At 36.9% G+C, this 13,499-nt stretch overlaps 1 protein-coding gene across 11 annotated transcripts in view; it reads right to left on the bottom strand.

Annotated features, from left to right (window-relative positions):
- The window catches only part of LOC132112569 (neurexin-3a), a 280,631-nt gene that overhangs the window by 100,334 nt on the left and 166,798 nt on the right, over window positions 1–13,499 (bottom strand). Inside the window, exon 1 of one of the 11 annotated variants that reach the window (XM_059520109.1) lies at window positions 958–1,801. The exons of 8 other annotated variants lie outside the window; for them this stretch is intronic. In XM_059520109.1, coding sequence (XP_059376092.1) covers window positions 958–1,228 — 271 coding nt within the window. In that variant the 5' untranslated portion in view covers window positions 1,229–1,801. Of the gene's footprint in view, window positions 1–957; window positions 1,802–13,499 lie in introns of those variants that run through there. 2 more of the 11 variants (XM_059520108.1, XM_059520107.1) reach the window with 2 other exon arrangements.

Below are 13,499 nucleotides of genomic sequence, written 5' to 3' on the forward strand. Positions count from 1 at the left end.
GCACTGCGTGAGCAGAATAAATGTGTTTGTAAGTACAAAGCCGCTGAGGTGAGAAAAGCCGCTCTGCTCAAGTCCAAATAAATGCATCACTGCAATCAAATGTTTTTTCTTCGTAATGAGCTAACGGCTTCAAGGCTGAATTAAGACTGCTATTCCCAATTGCCATGTGCTGAAAGAGAGCAAAGGTAAGCTGGAAATTAATCGCTGCATTATCTCAATGTCCTTTAGAATTGTGTGTGTACATTTCCCCAATCGAATGCACCCTTCAAGACATTTGAATAATACAAAGCAAACAATACCTGCCTAATTCAAATAATTTAATTACAGGGAAATGGCAGGTGAAAAGAGGTCAGTCCTTTACGTCTTGATCTACAACACTTCAAAGACACTTCATCTACAGGTTCTTGCTCAAAGTTCTGCTTTTATCTAGAAAGTCTCTGTCGTATTCCCATTGTGCACTTTAAAATACAACCACCAACTTCTCTAAAGCCAAGCATTTATACGCTACCTTAGGTACAATGCGAAAGGTTTGTTGACACCAAACCACTGCAAAAGAGCAATCATAGCACAGCACAGTACAGTTACGGGTTTAGACTTTAATAGGGTAATTGCCTGTGTGCCTTGGGAGAGAGAACTCCGCTCTCGGTAACCACAAAATAGCTCAACGCTTATCAGATCCCTTTGTTCCAAAAACCCAATCTAAAGCCAGACTTATTATAGCTCCACTGATGCACTATCTTCCCTGCTTTAATTAAACTGCAAGCACAGATACAAATCCTGATAACCACTATTGAGAGCATCTGACACAATCTTCCCTCAATAAACGAAATCCCGATTATTCCCCCGTCGCAATTAACAATTGAGGTTAGTTGGGGGGAGAGAGCAAGTCAGACTCCTGAACAAAAAAAAAAGTCTCTTATATAGAAGAACTCTTTAGGAGTACCACAAGGGACTCACCGTGGCCACTTCTGAGGAAAGCTGGAGAACGGTATATAGAGATGGGCGAAGCGTGGTGCCGCCTGTTGTTTAATGGGTGTTCAGGATGGGTGTACGAGGTTGCCACCCCAGGGGGTCCAGCAGCAGCCACGGAACTATCCAAACCGGCTGAAGAACTCCACACTGAACTGACAATACATCCCAACGTCAGAGACCACATCCAAGGGGTCCATCCTAGCCGCCCCTCTCGACCGCCAAGAAACAGCACCGTTGCCGCTCTGCTGGGACGCATGACGCACACCCGACTCACTCTTAGACACTAGGCGCGAAGAACCGAGAGAAGAGAGTTCTCTCATGATGCAGAAAACCCCATGCTAGGAGTCCCAACCTCCTCGTCCAGCACCCGCAGCCGGCCCCTGGGAAAATGCACTCACTTAGGATGAGAGCCTGTTTACAGCTGCTGAGCCAATGGATGGGAAGGAGTGCCTGCGATGGGGTCCGATCCTCTCAGAGCTGCATCAGTCACCACAAGACCTGAAGAGGTGACAATTACTCGGTGGAAAAGAGGGTCATGACCCGACCCTGCCACTCATTCACTGTCCATCTCGCACAAAGGAAGCAAAAATACTTTTTTCTTTATGCTTTCTTCAAAAGGATAAAGTCTAGTATGAAACCAGTTCCTCTTTTTCTTCCTGGCACTGTCCGCTCCCGGGCTCCTAAGGTGTTGCAATACAAAGGCTTGGGCTGAAACACCACTCGCTGACACACACGCACGCACACACACTCTTCTGATTTTATTCCTCCTGAGATAAGTATTGCTCAGCCTGTCTGTATTTGGACAGAGGCTTGACGCACTTTCAGCAGCTCTGCTAAGCAATGAGTGTGTGAGAGGGAGGGAGAGTGAACGAAAGCGCACGAGTGAGAGATGAAGCTGGAGGGAGGAGGGAGAGAGAGCGTGCGAGAGAGATCGACACAGGTGAAACAAAGCAAACAGAATGGGATGAGAAGAGGATGTGTGGTTTGTGCCTGCAAATGTGTGTGTCTGGGTTTAGAAGTGTGGAAAAATGGGGATGGCGATACAAATTCCTACTGAAAACATTGCTGCTGTCTCGGATGGAGATGAACTTGTACGTATTATGGAAGGAAGAGCAAATTAAGAGATGCAGGGAGTGAAGAAAACATTGACAGACAGTTGAGGGAACAAAGGTAGAAAAACAAAAAATACTTTAAAACAGCTTTTGCTGAGGAGGGAAGGGAGGTAATGATTCATCTTAAGAATATATTTGACAGTGTGAAAATAAAATTGGAAATGTTACTAAATTTTATATGAAATTGTCTGTTCTCGAAAAGCTGCTGGTGCGAAAGTCATGTGAGATAAAGCAGTGCCTCTATGTCACTGTGATTGGTTAATTAGACTGTCAGCGTGATCACGCATGCCTCTCATATTCCGATCGGTTTGCAAATCAGCCTGAAGGGGGAAATGGACAGACTAATTACAAAGTAAACAAATCGCTCACTCTGACATCATCACTTCCAAATCAAAACTTTAAATGAAATACAAAATTGGGTTTTGCAGGCAATTAAAATTAAAGTATACATTAAAGCACGTGACAACCCTGTGCTATGTTTCCCAAGAAACGACTGACTAATGGTTCTTAAAGGGTGAAAAGTGTATATTTTAAATTCATATTTATATTGATACCACAAACTATTGATATCAGTCATCACTATTAAAGTAATACAAGATATTTAATACTAATAACTTAACAATAGTAAGTGGTATTAATATAACAATAAATACAAAAATAAAGTTACTTATATGTAATATTCATATTTAAAACTGAATTATTCATAATTAAACATTAAACATTACGAATAACTGTAATATTATTTAATAACATATGGGATTTAAATGCTGCCATGATTCAAAACTGAAAATACAGGTCTGAAAGGTTGAAACTAAGTGTTCGAAAACTCAAAATGTTACAAAAAAAAGTTTTGCAAGATCGAAAAATAAGATTTGCAAGCTTGCAAAATGTAAAAAAAATAAAAATATCTGTGCAAGCATTATGTTGTTTTTGAGATTTCCTTCATTTTTTTACGATGTTGCGCAAATAATTTTTCAGAGTTTCAAATTTGTCAGTGTTCTCCCACTGTATTAGATTGTTTTCCATGTTTGAAACCTTGTAAATGGTGATCTGAAAACTGGTGTGCGAATGTGTGAAAACAAGTTTTTGAAACTCTGAAAACAGAACTTTGCAGGCTTGCAAAGTGGTAAAAAAAAATTACATCTCTTCAAACGTAATTTTGTTTTTGAGTTTTCCCTCTTCAGAAGTGCAACACTCTTTTTTATGGTGTTGTGCAATCATTTTTTCAGAGTTTCGAATTAGTCACTGTTCTCCCAGTGTATAGTTTGCTTTCAAGATTTGAAACCTTGTAAATAGTGATCTGAAAACTGGTGTGCGAATAGGTGAAAAAAAGTTTTGAAACTCTGAAAACTGAGTGAAACTTATTACATTACATTACATTTGCACTCCTATTGCAGACTATTTTTTCAGAGCTGAGTTTACAACACCCACTTTGCGGAGATACGCACACACAGTTGCGAGCTTGCGTCTCACGTGATTTGTGGCAGTGTTGTCACGCAGCTCTGCTCTGAAACTCTGAAACTCAGACTGAGCGAAAATGAAGCTTCGCAACCTCGCAAATAAAAAAAAGCCTGGAGGGAGGGCCTTCTGCTCTTGGCCAATGCTTTGCTGTCTGCTGACGTACAGTCCAATCACAAGTCGTATTTACTGGAAAGGTGGGATTGACTTTTGTCATTGGGGGAGCAGTCGGTCAATCCCACCTTTCCAGTAAATACGACTTGTGATTGGACTGTACGTCAGCAGACAGCAAAGCATTGGCCAAGAGCAGAAGGCCCTCCCTCCAGGTTTTTTTTTATTTGTGAGGTTGCGAAGCTTCATTTTCGCTCAGTCTGAGTTTCAGAGTTTCAGAGTTTCAAACTTTTTTTCACCTATTCGCACACCGGATTTCAGATCACTATTTACAAGGTTTCAAATCTTGAAAGCAAACTATACACTGGGAGAACAGTGACTAATTCGAAACTCTGAAAAAATGATTGCACAACACCATAAAAAAGAGTGTTGCACTTCTGAAGAGGGAAAACTCAAAAACAAAATTACGTTTGAAGAGATGTCATTTTTTTTAACACTTTGCAAGCCTGCAAAGCTCTGTTTTCAGAGTTTCAAAAACTTGTTTTCACCTATTTGCACACCAGTTTTCAGATCACCATTTACAAGGTTTCAAACATGGAAAACAATCTAATACAGTGGGAGAACACGGACAAATTTGAAACTCTGAAAAATTATTTGCGCAACATCGTAAAAAAATGTTGCAGTTCTGAAGAAGGAAATCTCAAAAACAACAATGTTTGCACAGATATTTTTATTTTTTTTACATTTTGCAAGCTTGCAAAATCTTATTTTTCGATCTTGCAAAACTTTTTTTTAACATTTTGAGTTTTCGAACACTTAGTTTCAACCTTTCAGACCTGTATTTTCAGTTTTGAATCACGGCAGCATTTAAATCCCATAATAACATTATAACTTTTTTTATATTAAGATGCAAAATAACTGAACATTAAATATTAAATGTAATATTAAATTAATAACATTTATGGTTTTATAACGTTTGGTTTTAATATAAAAAATAAAGCTTTAAACTTGTGTTCCAATATTATTGTACTGATTGTTGCATTATCTTTCAAGGAACACACACAAAAAAGTAAAATAGCATAAACTTAATGAGATTTAAAGGAAATTTGATTTTAAAATAAATAGCCTGTTAATATAAATTTATAAATATAAAGAAAAAATATTGTGGATATTGTAAGGTAAATGTCATTTCATAGTACATCATAAGCAGTGTAAACAACAGATTAAACATGACTAACAGATTAAAATCCAGACAGACAAGCCACTGACATAAAATAAATATATACCGCCTATGCCACAACACAATCAAAATGATGGACGATGTTTCGGAACATTCCTCCCCACTTGATTTTTCTGGGATATCCTTCCATCTGAAACAGACCAGTCTGGAAAGCACGAATGACTGACTGGATCTGCCTCCTAAAATAGAGCTCCAGACCTCTGATTCGCTTAGTGAATCTCGGCTAACGTAAGAAGAAAGGAAAATAAGAGACTGTGATAATTGAATGATGAAAATGCACATCTTTTCACATAAAATAATGGGTGTTAATAAATCTTGAATGAAAGAATACTGCATGTTTGTCACTACAAGAATTTAATGATACAATTTTTTAAAAAAAACAATTTTACATCACCACATGTAAGATATGAGTTTAAGATGAGGACATAACAACCTAATTATTTGGTTTCATGTCTGTGTTCAAAACTGAAAAGAAAAACAAACAAAAAAAAACAATACAAATTCACAACGGGCCATATTTTGTATCTGTAATTTAGTTTTACATTACCATTTGGCATTCTTTTCTACTGAACCCCTAAAGACTTCTAACAATATGGTGTTGACGTAAAGCCGATCGTTACTGTGTTAACATCAATACCACGATAACTTCTGAACGACTTGTTTTTGCAGTGTAAATGGTAGGTTAATCTACATAGTATATCAACCTTAAAAGAGCAATGATATGTCCCTTTAATAGGCAATCAAAACTGAGAAAATTGCCTCTAGAATGGATTATTTCGAAAGCTCTCAGAATGTTTCGAATCTTTAAGCACCGCTGCTATTCACAGACAGTAAATAGCGGCAATGGAATTACAAACCACAACAGCAAATCAGCTCTTCATTGATATTACTCTGGTGAAAGACTCTCTTAACATTTGCAGCTTTGTAAATTTAGGACCGTTTAGTTTAAATCCTCCATGACTATAATCAGTTCATATTCATTCACAGATGGGTGCAGAGAAACGATAGATGAGGGCAAAAGCCCTCAGTGCTGGAAAAGGTACTCATTTATCAAAAGGACTGCTTTTCTTCATCTGCTGTGTCTTTTGCGTTTCATTAAACTCCAAACTCAGTCCTCAGAGCTAGTTCTGCCTTGCCTGAGGCATATCTCGGGTGAGTTGCCTCCACGCTTCTAATGAGAGAGCAAAATATCTGCCATTTTTGCACAAGAAATTCATCTTAAACAATCCTAAGCCTGTACAATCATCGCATGTTCTCAGATTAATCATTCAAGACATGTTTGAAGCTGTTGGTGCTTTTCTAAATGATGTGTACAAAACTTTTTCTTTGTAAACAAGCATTCATAAAAAGCAGGTTTGCTGCTGGATTTCATAATGGCATGCGTAAAAGTTACTCAGCAACTCAAATGAGATGCGCGTTAGCAGTCCTACTCTGGAGCCACCTGGAGGACATGCACCATCTTGGTCGACAGCTTTGGGATCAGCAGTCACAGTCGGGCACAGATGAGTGTGTTTAGCTCTCTGTGGCATCTGCTAAGCTGCCTGGAGCTGTACTAGGAGACCTGGATCATGAGCTTGGCTTAAACATCATTATAGGAGGATCTGCTAAAATGAAGTGCTCATTTTACAGTACATATTTGCTTTCCTTTGCACACACACACACATTATATATATATATATATATATATATATATATATATATATATATATATATATATATATATATATATATATATATATATGTGTGTGTGTGTGTATATATATATATATGTGTATGTGTGTGTGTGTGTGTGTGTGTGTGTGTGTGCAAATTCTAAGTATTGTACGAATGATATGCCCATGATGTAAGATGGAAATGTTGGCTTAAGTTTGATTTTAATCAGAGGTAATGACTGCTGCTTATTTAACATAAGTTACATAACCAGCAATACCAGGACATAAAATACATAATGGCACATCTTTATGTGCTATAATATCAATGTTGATAGCATGACTAATAATTATAGAATAAATAATATTACTGATGGTGAAAGTGATCTTGCTTTTTTTTCCAACACCATTTTTTTAATATAATTTATTCTGTGCTGTAATATATTTATAGAAAGTGAATCTTTTAGAAAGTATAAGTTTAGCAAACCAGGCAACAGAGGGTTATTAATGATAGATAATAAATAAATAAAAAATAATAATAATTTAGCAAAAGTTTGGGGAGATGTCTCTCAAGCTCACCAAGGCTGCATAATTTAATAATAATAAAAAAACAGTAAAAACATTAATATTATTATAATTTAAAATAAAATTTTACTATATTTTAAAATTGTATTTATTTCTATGATGGCAAAGCTACATTTTCAGCAGCCGTTACATTAGCCTTCAGTGTCACATGCTCCTTCAGAAATCATTATAAAAAGCTGATATGGTGGAAACCCTTTTAGAATTCTTTGATGATTAGAAAGTTCAAAAGCATTTATTTGAAAAAGTTTTTTGTAATGATCTTATGGGGCCCTATTTTACCGATCTAAACACAAAGTGTAAAGCGCACGGCGCAGGAGCACTCAGGGCGTGTCCTTATCCACTTTTGCTATTTTAACGACGGATAAACGGTTTGCGCGCCCTGGCGCAGGGTTTAAATGAGTTTTCCCTATTCTCTTAGTGAATAATGGGTGTTTTTTGGGCGTAACATGCAATAAACCAATCAGAGTCTCATCTTCCATTCCCTTTAAGAGCCAGTTGCACTCGTGCCATGACGGATTTGGAGAATTTGGCAAGCACAAAGACAGAACGCATCTCCGAGATGAAACGGAGCTGTTCGTGTGCGAGCAGATAGACTAATTCTGATACATGTGATGACTATCCATTATGACATGTAGGCATATACAAAAGCTAAATGCTGATGTCTGTACCATCTATGTTTGTATTGAATGTAGGCTACTTACTGTGCAGATACTGCCATTAATTTCAGATGGTTACAGTTATTGTTTTCAATAGCCAAAAGCCAGTTTAGCCTATTAAATACCAAATAAACATCTCGTTTATGCACACTTTCCTTCTTTCTTGTTTGTTGCTTAAAGATTAAAAAAAATCGGAAAGCGGTATCAGAATCGGCCAGTTTGCTTTTAAAAAATCGGAATCGACCATGAAAAATCATGATCGTGCATCCCTATAAAATAGCATTGCGCCAGCAATGTGCCTGAACACACCTCTTTTTTAAACCAGAATGCCCATGGCCGCAAAAATGAGCAGGAAAATGCAAACAGCGCCGGACTGAAACTAGCAAACACACTTGCGCTGCTCCTTGCGTCGCATTGCGCAGGGTGTATGATAGGGCCCAAAGTCTCTACTGTCACTTTTGACCAATTTAATGCTTCCTTGTTGAATAAAAATATTGCATTCTTTTAAATATCTAAAATTTTCTTACACCAAACTTTATTAAATGTGCTTACAAAAAACTTTAATCTAGAACACATATCAAAACAGTAAATATATGACAAGTTTAAAAAGACACAGAGGTGCCTAAATGCACATTAAATTGTACATTTACTGCTTTTGATATGACTTCTAAGTGGAATAAAAACACTAAAGGAACAAATAACACAAATTGCCTCATAATGCCAGCACTGATACTGCACATTAATCTGAAAACAAATTTGTGGAGGTTTTTCTTCTCTCCTCATTTAGGCATCAATAAATACATTTGATTCTCAAGCTAACCAAATGATTTGGAATGGCACTACATATTTTGGTAAATTAAACAGGGGCAAAGGTACTGTAGTGTGTGTGTTAAAAAAAATTTGATAAATGAAACCTGTCAATTTATTGTTCAATTCCCAGTGAACCCAAAGCAGTCCAAAAATCAGGCCTTTCCTTTAAAACACCTTTCTCAACAAAGCTTAATTTGTCCTGTAACATGTCGAAACCTTCCAGAGAAACCTCACCCCGAAGAGCCCCGTTCCCCCATCACTTTGCCTCAGGGTCCTTATGTGCTCATACTGCACATTGCACAACACACACACACACTCACACACAAATCATAGAATTACATCAGAAAGAAAAAGCACTACTAGCCACATACAGACCCTTGGTTTCTGCCCATGCTTCCCAAGGTTTTGAGGTAGGTCTCACAGCAGCACCTCCAGAGTGCTTTGTTAGGAACTAAATAAAGTAAAGTTTGTAATGACTGTAATGACTGTTTGGTATTCTTATGCATGTTCCCGCTTCAGCTGGCTAGTCTTTGGTGTTTTTTGTTGCCTCAGGGTACTGTCCTCATCGAACGCAGAGTGAATTCAGTATGACCTAGAGAAGAGCTGTGTCCTTCCCTCGGTGAGTTCCTCATCCTGAAAAGACACACAGACAGCCCTGGAAAGCTGAAAAGTAGGAAATCTAAAACCCACTCTGGAACCCACTCTGTCGCAAATGAAACTGATATTTTTGATTATGCGAGGAAGATGTTTAGGTAAAGAAAATCTTGTTTCATGGTGTTACATCACTGGGCTCTGACACATCATCAGAATCGTTTTGCGAATGTAGACATGCTAATATTCAGCAAACCCTGCCTGACGTGACTTGAGTCTAAATTTATGTAGCATAGGCTGAAATGTTTTTAGATATTTTGTTTATTGTATTATGGTAGCCCATGTGTAAGGAAGTATTCATTTTAAAAACTCCATAAAAAACTGTAAAGTGGGAAACACAGCAGATGTAAAATAAATAAATAAATAAATAAATAAAAATCTCAAAATCTATATTCATCCTGAAAAAAAGCTGCATTAACTTTGCAAGCAAAAGAAGATAAGACTAAGTTTCTCAAAACAACAACAACAAAAAAGTTATAAATAAGTATGTTTTTTAACGTTTTTTAAAGAAGTCTGGCAAGCTCACAATCGGGTTGCAGATTTTGAAAAAATAGTTATTTGATCGAAAAAAAAAATGTAAGAACAGTAATATGTTGTGAAATATTATTACAATTGCTTTCTATTTTAATGTATTTTAAAGTTTAATTATTCCTGTAATGGCGAAGTCAACCAGCCATTATTTTAGACTTCAGTGTCACATGTTCCTTCAGAAATAATGCTAATATGCTGATTTAGTCTTCAAGAAACATTTATTATTGATATTAATATTGAAAACGGTTGTGCTGCTTAATATTATATGCAAAGTATTATACATTTTAGGATACTTTGGCAATACCTTACTGTTTCCAAACATTTTGATGGTAAATGTAAGTTGTATTTATGAATAAATTAATAATAACAACAGTAAAATAATAATAATAAAAATAAACATACCTTTACATGTTTTTAGATTTGATGAATTACAGGTAAAAGTCACTTGCTTTCTAAGTACATGACTTAAACATCTTCAGAACATCATCAAAACAAGATGCAAAAATAAAAAGCCATTTTCCAATGGGGAACCACAGGGCCTTTCGCACAGCTTTAGTTCCAGAATTATATGTACAGTACTAAAGTACTGGGACGATTTTGCGTGAACTATTTCCCAGTACCATTTTAAGGGTTGCATTGGCACCTGCCGTGTGTACTAGGGAGTGACGTAAGCCGATCGACTGTGATGTCATTTGTGCACGACGTATACGACGTATACATAAAGCGATTGAAAGAACGGAAAGGAGGACTAAGAATCTCCAACGACAACTGACAGTTTTACATTTGCTACAAGTGATTGCACTTATTTATTGCTGTTCATCATGCTTGCGAAATAAGTTGACACAATGTTTACAGTATGGCCAACAGTGTCTACTTACGTCACGGTTAGTACCAGTTCTGCTGGTTGGACCCTGCTCCAGAGTAGGAGCTAATTTGGTTCTCGAAAAAGGCAGTCTGATACTAAAATCTGTTACTAAAAAAATCAGGAACCGAAAAAAAAACAAAAAAAACAACGCCCAAAAGTGGGTAGTTCCACAATTACTTCTGGTACTATGAAAAGGTTCCTGCGGTGCAAAAGGCCCTAAAATGATAAAAGCTGTATTTTGTTTGAGGATGTTTTTACTGAAATACAAGCCAATAAGGAAAAAAGTTTATATAGGATAAAGTATTATGACATGATTTACCAAGAAGCATTATGGGTAAATGGCACTTTGCCTTCCAATCCTAAGGCGTAATCAAGGTGAGTAAGGACATTTCTTTATGCTGCCGATCTGTTAGATTCTAATAAGTGTTTAGTGTCCTGGTGTGAAAGAAATGACGATCCCAGTCGGTGGAAAATCTTATTATGGCGAGTGTCATTACACCTTTAGTTGACTTCCAAGATCACACAAATAGTTTCATTTCTATGCTTTAAAATGTTATGCATCTCTAATCCGATGAAAACTGCATGTAAATGAAAATCAGATAAGAACTGTCCAAAGAATCAATATCATGAACACCAGTTCTCAAAATGAACACTTGATGGAGTGAACTCAGTGGGGGAACAGTGAACCAGCATAGATTTGTCGGTTCCGTGGTGTTCTGTTATTTAAAGCCTGGAAATTCCCTGTGGTACTGCCATGCCTTTCTATACCGGCGCTTCTGAACAGACGTCATGCTTTGAGTTCTTTACGATCTTAGGAGGGTTTGGACAGCGTGAGAGCATGTACTACCCATCTGCTCTCCTCCATGAATACCAACCGGAGCATTCGAGAAGGAGAGGGAGATGAGAGCTCAAACTTTTGTCAAACTAGAGACAAGCCACAGCGAGGACAGAGCCTGGCAGCATCCAGCGCTCAGCAGGCTAGTCTGCTAATTATGCCGCACTATAGTCTCTCACCCAGACACCCCTGACAGCAGCACAGTTGCCGTCACGCACAGCACTGCTCTGACAGACTATCCTAATCTGCTATCAACCAACTTACACACTAGGGCTGAAACGATTCCTCGAGTAAATCGATTACAAAAAATGATCGAGGCAAATTCCTCTGCCTCGAAGCCTCTTTTAATTTATTTTAAATCTCACGTCAGGTTCTTTCGCAATTGTTTTTTTAATGTGACATAACGCCTTTACGTCACCCACAAAGCGGTAAGGAGAGACAAGCGCTGCGTCCGAAATCACATACTGCAAGGAGTCAGCGGTGTTGATTTGAGGGCACGGGCAAACGTAAAGAGAACGTCGTGGTGTGTGTCCATTGCAAGATAGAGCTGGCATACCACAACTAGGGCCCTATGATTTCCGCGATGCAGAAAACGCGGAGGGAATCGCGGAATCCAGTCATAAAAACGTGAATGGCACGGAATTTGCCAAATTTTGAATGAATTAATCAAAAATAGGTCATTGTACATCAAATCACGATATGGACTAATATCTGTAAATAGCCATTTTTATTTACATTTCAATTCACATAAACATCTACTGTAGGAAATGCTTTAAAGTAAATAAAACTGGAAACATGTATATAAAAATAAAATATACTAACAACATACAGTACAAACATAACAGAAAAGACTAGTTTTTATTTATTCATTTATTTTACTTTTTTTAACACAATGTTGTGTATGGATATTTCATCACCGTGGATTTCTATTTAAAATAAATGCTGTTCTTTTGAACTTTAAAAAAATCTTAATTTCTTCATAAATACTAAGCCGCACATCTTTTTTTGAACATTGATAATGAAATTTTTTTCTTGTGCACCAAATCACAATATTGAATATTTCTGAAGGATCATGTGACACTGAAGACTGGAGAAATTATGCTTTGTTATGACAGACATACATTACATTTTAAAATATATAAAAAATAGATATAGTAAAATATATATTAAATCAATAAATATATTAAAAAGTTTGTTTTAAATTGTAATACAATTTCACAATATTACTGTTTACTATTTTAATTTTATTTTTTACTTTACTTTTGATCAAATACATGCAGCCTTTATGAACAAAACTTCTTTCAAAAATATTAAAAGTCTCACTGACCCCAAACTTTGAATGGAAGTGTAATACATGTATAAAAATAATTAAATTGCTTATCCAGCAAGCACTCCATCATTGATGAAAATATGATGTCAAATTTTATCTTATAGCATCTCTGTAGGTGCCTAAGACAGACGTTTTCTCCTTCATGCATCCCTGCCTCTTTTTCATTCTGTTATTTTTCCATTTTTCCCCTTTCGGAAATGTCATAAACCATCACTGGTTGAAAGTTTATGCTTTGTTCAATCAGCCAACTAAGAAAACAGACCACAGGATTCAGGGCAAAACTTTAAGTAATACCCAAAAGTTTTTTAGAGGCACTTTCTAACTTAGTGGCACGATAGTTGAAGCAGATATGAGTTTAGTATTTGATGGTGATTGATGAGATTAAATGGGAAATGTGCACATCACTTTCAGTTCTCTGGACAGGTAGATAATTGATAATAAACTTATCGCTCATTTCACCAAGGAATTGAGGTTTGGTGATACAGGGGGAAGCATTTGAAAAGTAATTTCATCTTAGCATTATGTCAACCTTTGTCATAGAGAGATGAGAATGAACTGGTTTGAACTATAGCAGCCCGCACATTGCTATTGCTATTATCAATCAGTCGAGCAGCAGAAGTCGCGTTTGTTCTCATGTGTATCGTGTGGCTTTGCAGTTTCGGTTTAATAACTAGATAGGCATGGCCAAAACCAG

Source organism: Carassius carassius, chromosome 32 (genome assembly GCF_963082965.1).
Source record: "Carassius carassius chromosome 32, fCarCar2.1, whole genome shotgun sequence".
Taxonomy (NCBI): Eukaryota; Metazoa; Chordata; class Actinopteri; order Cypriniformes; family Cyprinidae; genus Carassius; species Carassius carassius.